Consider the following 1,090-nt stretch of genomic DNA (forward strand, 5'->3'; position numbering starts at 1 on the left):
ATACATCACCACTTCAATTAACCACCAAGCCCCTGCCTAGTGAGTCAACAAACACCAGCCCCACACTCAGAGCCAGTTTCTTCTCAGGAATCTTCGACTCACCGGAACCAGTGAATCCACCAATCACTGCAGAAGAACAACACCCAACACCTGTTCCAGCAGAACCCAGCCCAGATCCACCCAGATCAACAGTCGATCCTGTCCCAGAAGAAGAACCTACTGATAGACACCCGAACAACCCAGAAGACGGAGACCCGGAACCCAGCGATCAAGAAGACGAAGAAGACATGTCGGACAACAACAGCGGGGCAGTAAACAAACCCAACCAATTCGAAGGAGATAAAGGGAAGAGCAAGGAATTCCTGGACGAATTGTACCTATACTTTGAAGGAAACTCTAAGAAGATCCAGACCGATAAAGATAAGGTTCAGTGCACCCTTTCCTATATCAAAGGACCTGCCCAATTCTTTGTTCACACCGTCATAACTGATGCACAAGATCTGATCTCTGATACCAAGAATGCGCCACTCAAAGGATTACCTGTGAAGGGGCCTAACAACTGAGGATCAGGAGTTCAACTGTTAACTGGTACTAGGGCTTATACATGCTATAGTCCTACTGAGACTAAGGTTGCAAACTGAGCTGCTATGTCTGATAGCAATTTGAGAGCGTATACTGGTTGAAGCGATGCTTCAGACTAAAGACTAGAATAGACAACTAAGTTTATTACTGAGGGCTGTCCCTATAAAGTGTACGTAGGGAACAAGAGGACAAAACTAAAGTACAGTAGTGGAGGCAGTGCTACTTAAATAGGCAAGGCAAATAGGGTTAATTAAGTGTGAAACACTGAGTTGGATCAGTGATGTACATGAAACAGATTATCACTGGGTTGTGTTACAGCTTGGAGGGGGGTTTTCTTTTCTTTCCTAACTATTCGTTGTTGACCCTGTACTATACTACTGGATCCCCCATTTGATACTTCATCACCATCAAACGTTTCATATCTATCGTCTGTTACTTGTCTCCTGTCGTACTTACACCACATTTCATCTCCATCGTGTTTCATCTTCATCACTGATACAACCCAGTG

The 1,090-nt window shown here is 44.6% G+C and overlaps 1 protein-coding gene across 1 annotated transcript in view; it reads left to right on the forward strand.

The window, feature by feature from the left end:
* Positions 1-563, forward strand: part of FIBRA_09492 (uncharacterized protein) — a gene marked incomplete at both ends in the record, with an annotated part of 3,534 nt that extends 2,971 nt beyond the window's left edge. The window contains one exon of the mRNA XM_012321785.1: positions 112-563. Coding sequence (XP_012177175.1) covers positions 112-563 — 452 coding nt within the window. The remainder of the gene's footprint in view (positions 1-111) is intronic.
* Positions 564-1,090: the final 527 nt, after the last annotated feature.

This window comes from Fibroporia radiculosa (assembly GCF_000313525.1).
Source record: "Fibroporia radiculosa TFFH 294 genomic supercontigs, scaffold53548, whole genome shotgun sequence".
NCBI lineage: Eukaryota > Fungi > Basidiomycota > Agaricomycetes > Polyporales > Fibroporiaceae > Fibroporia > Fibroporia radiculosa.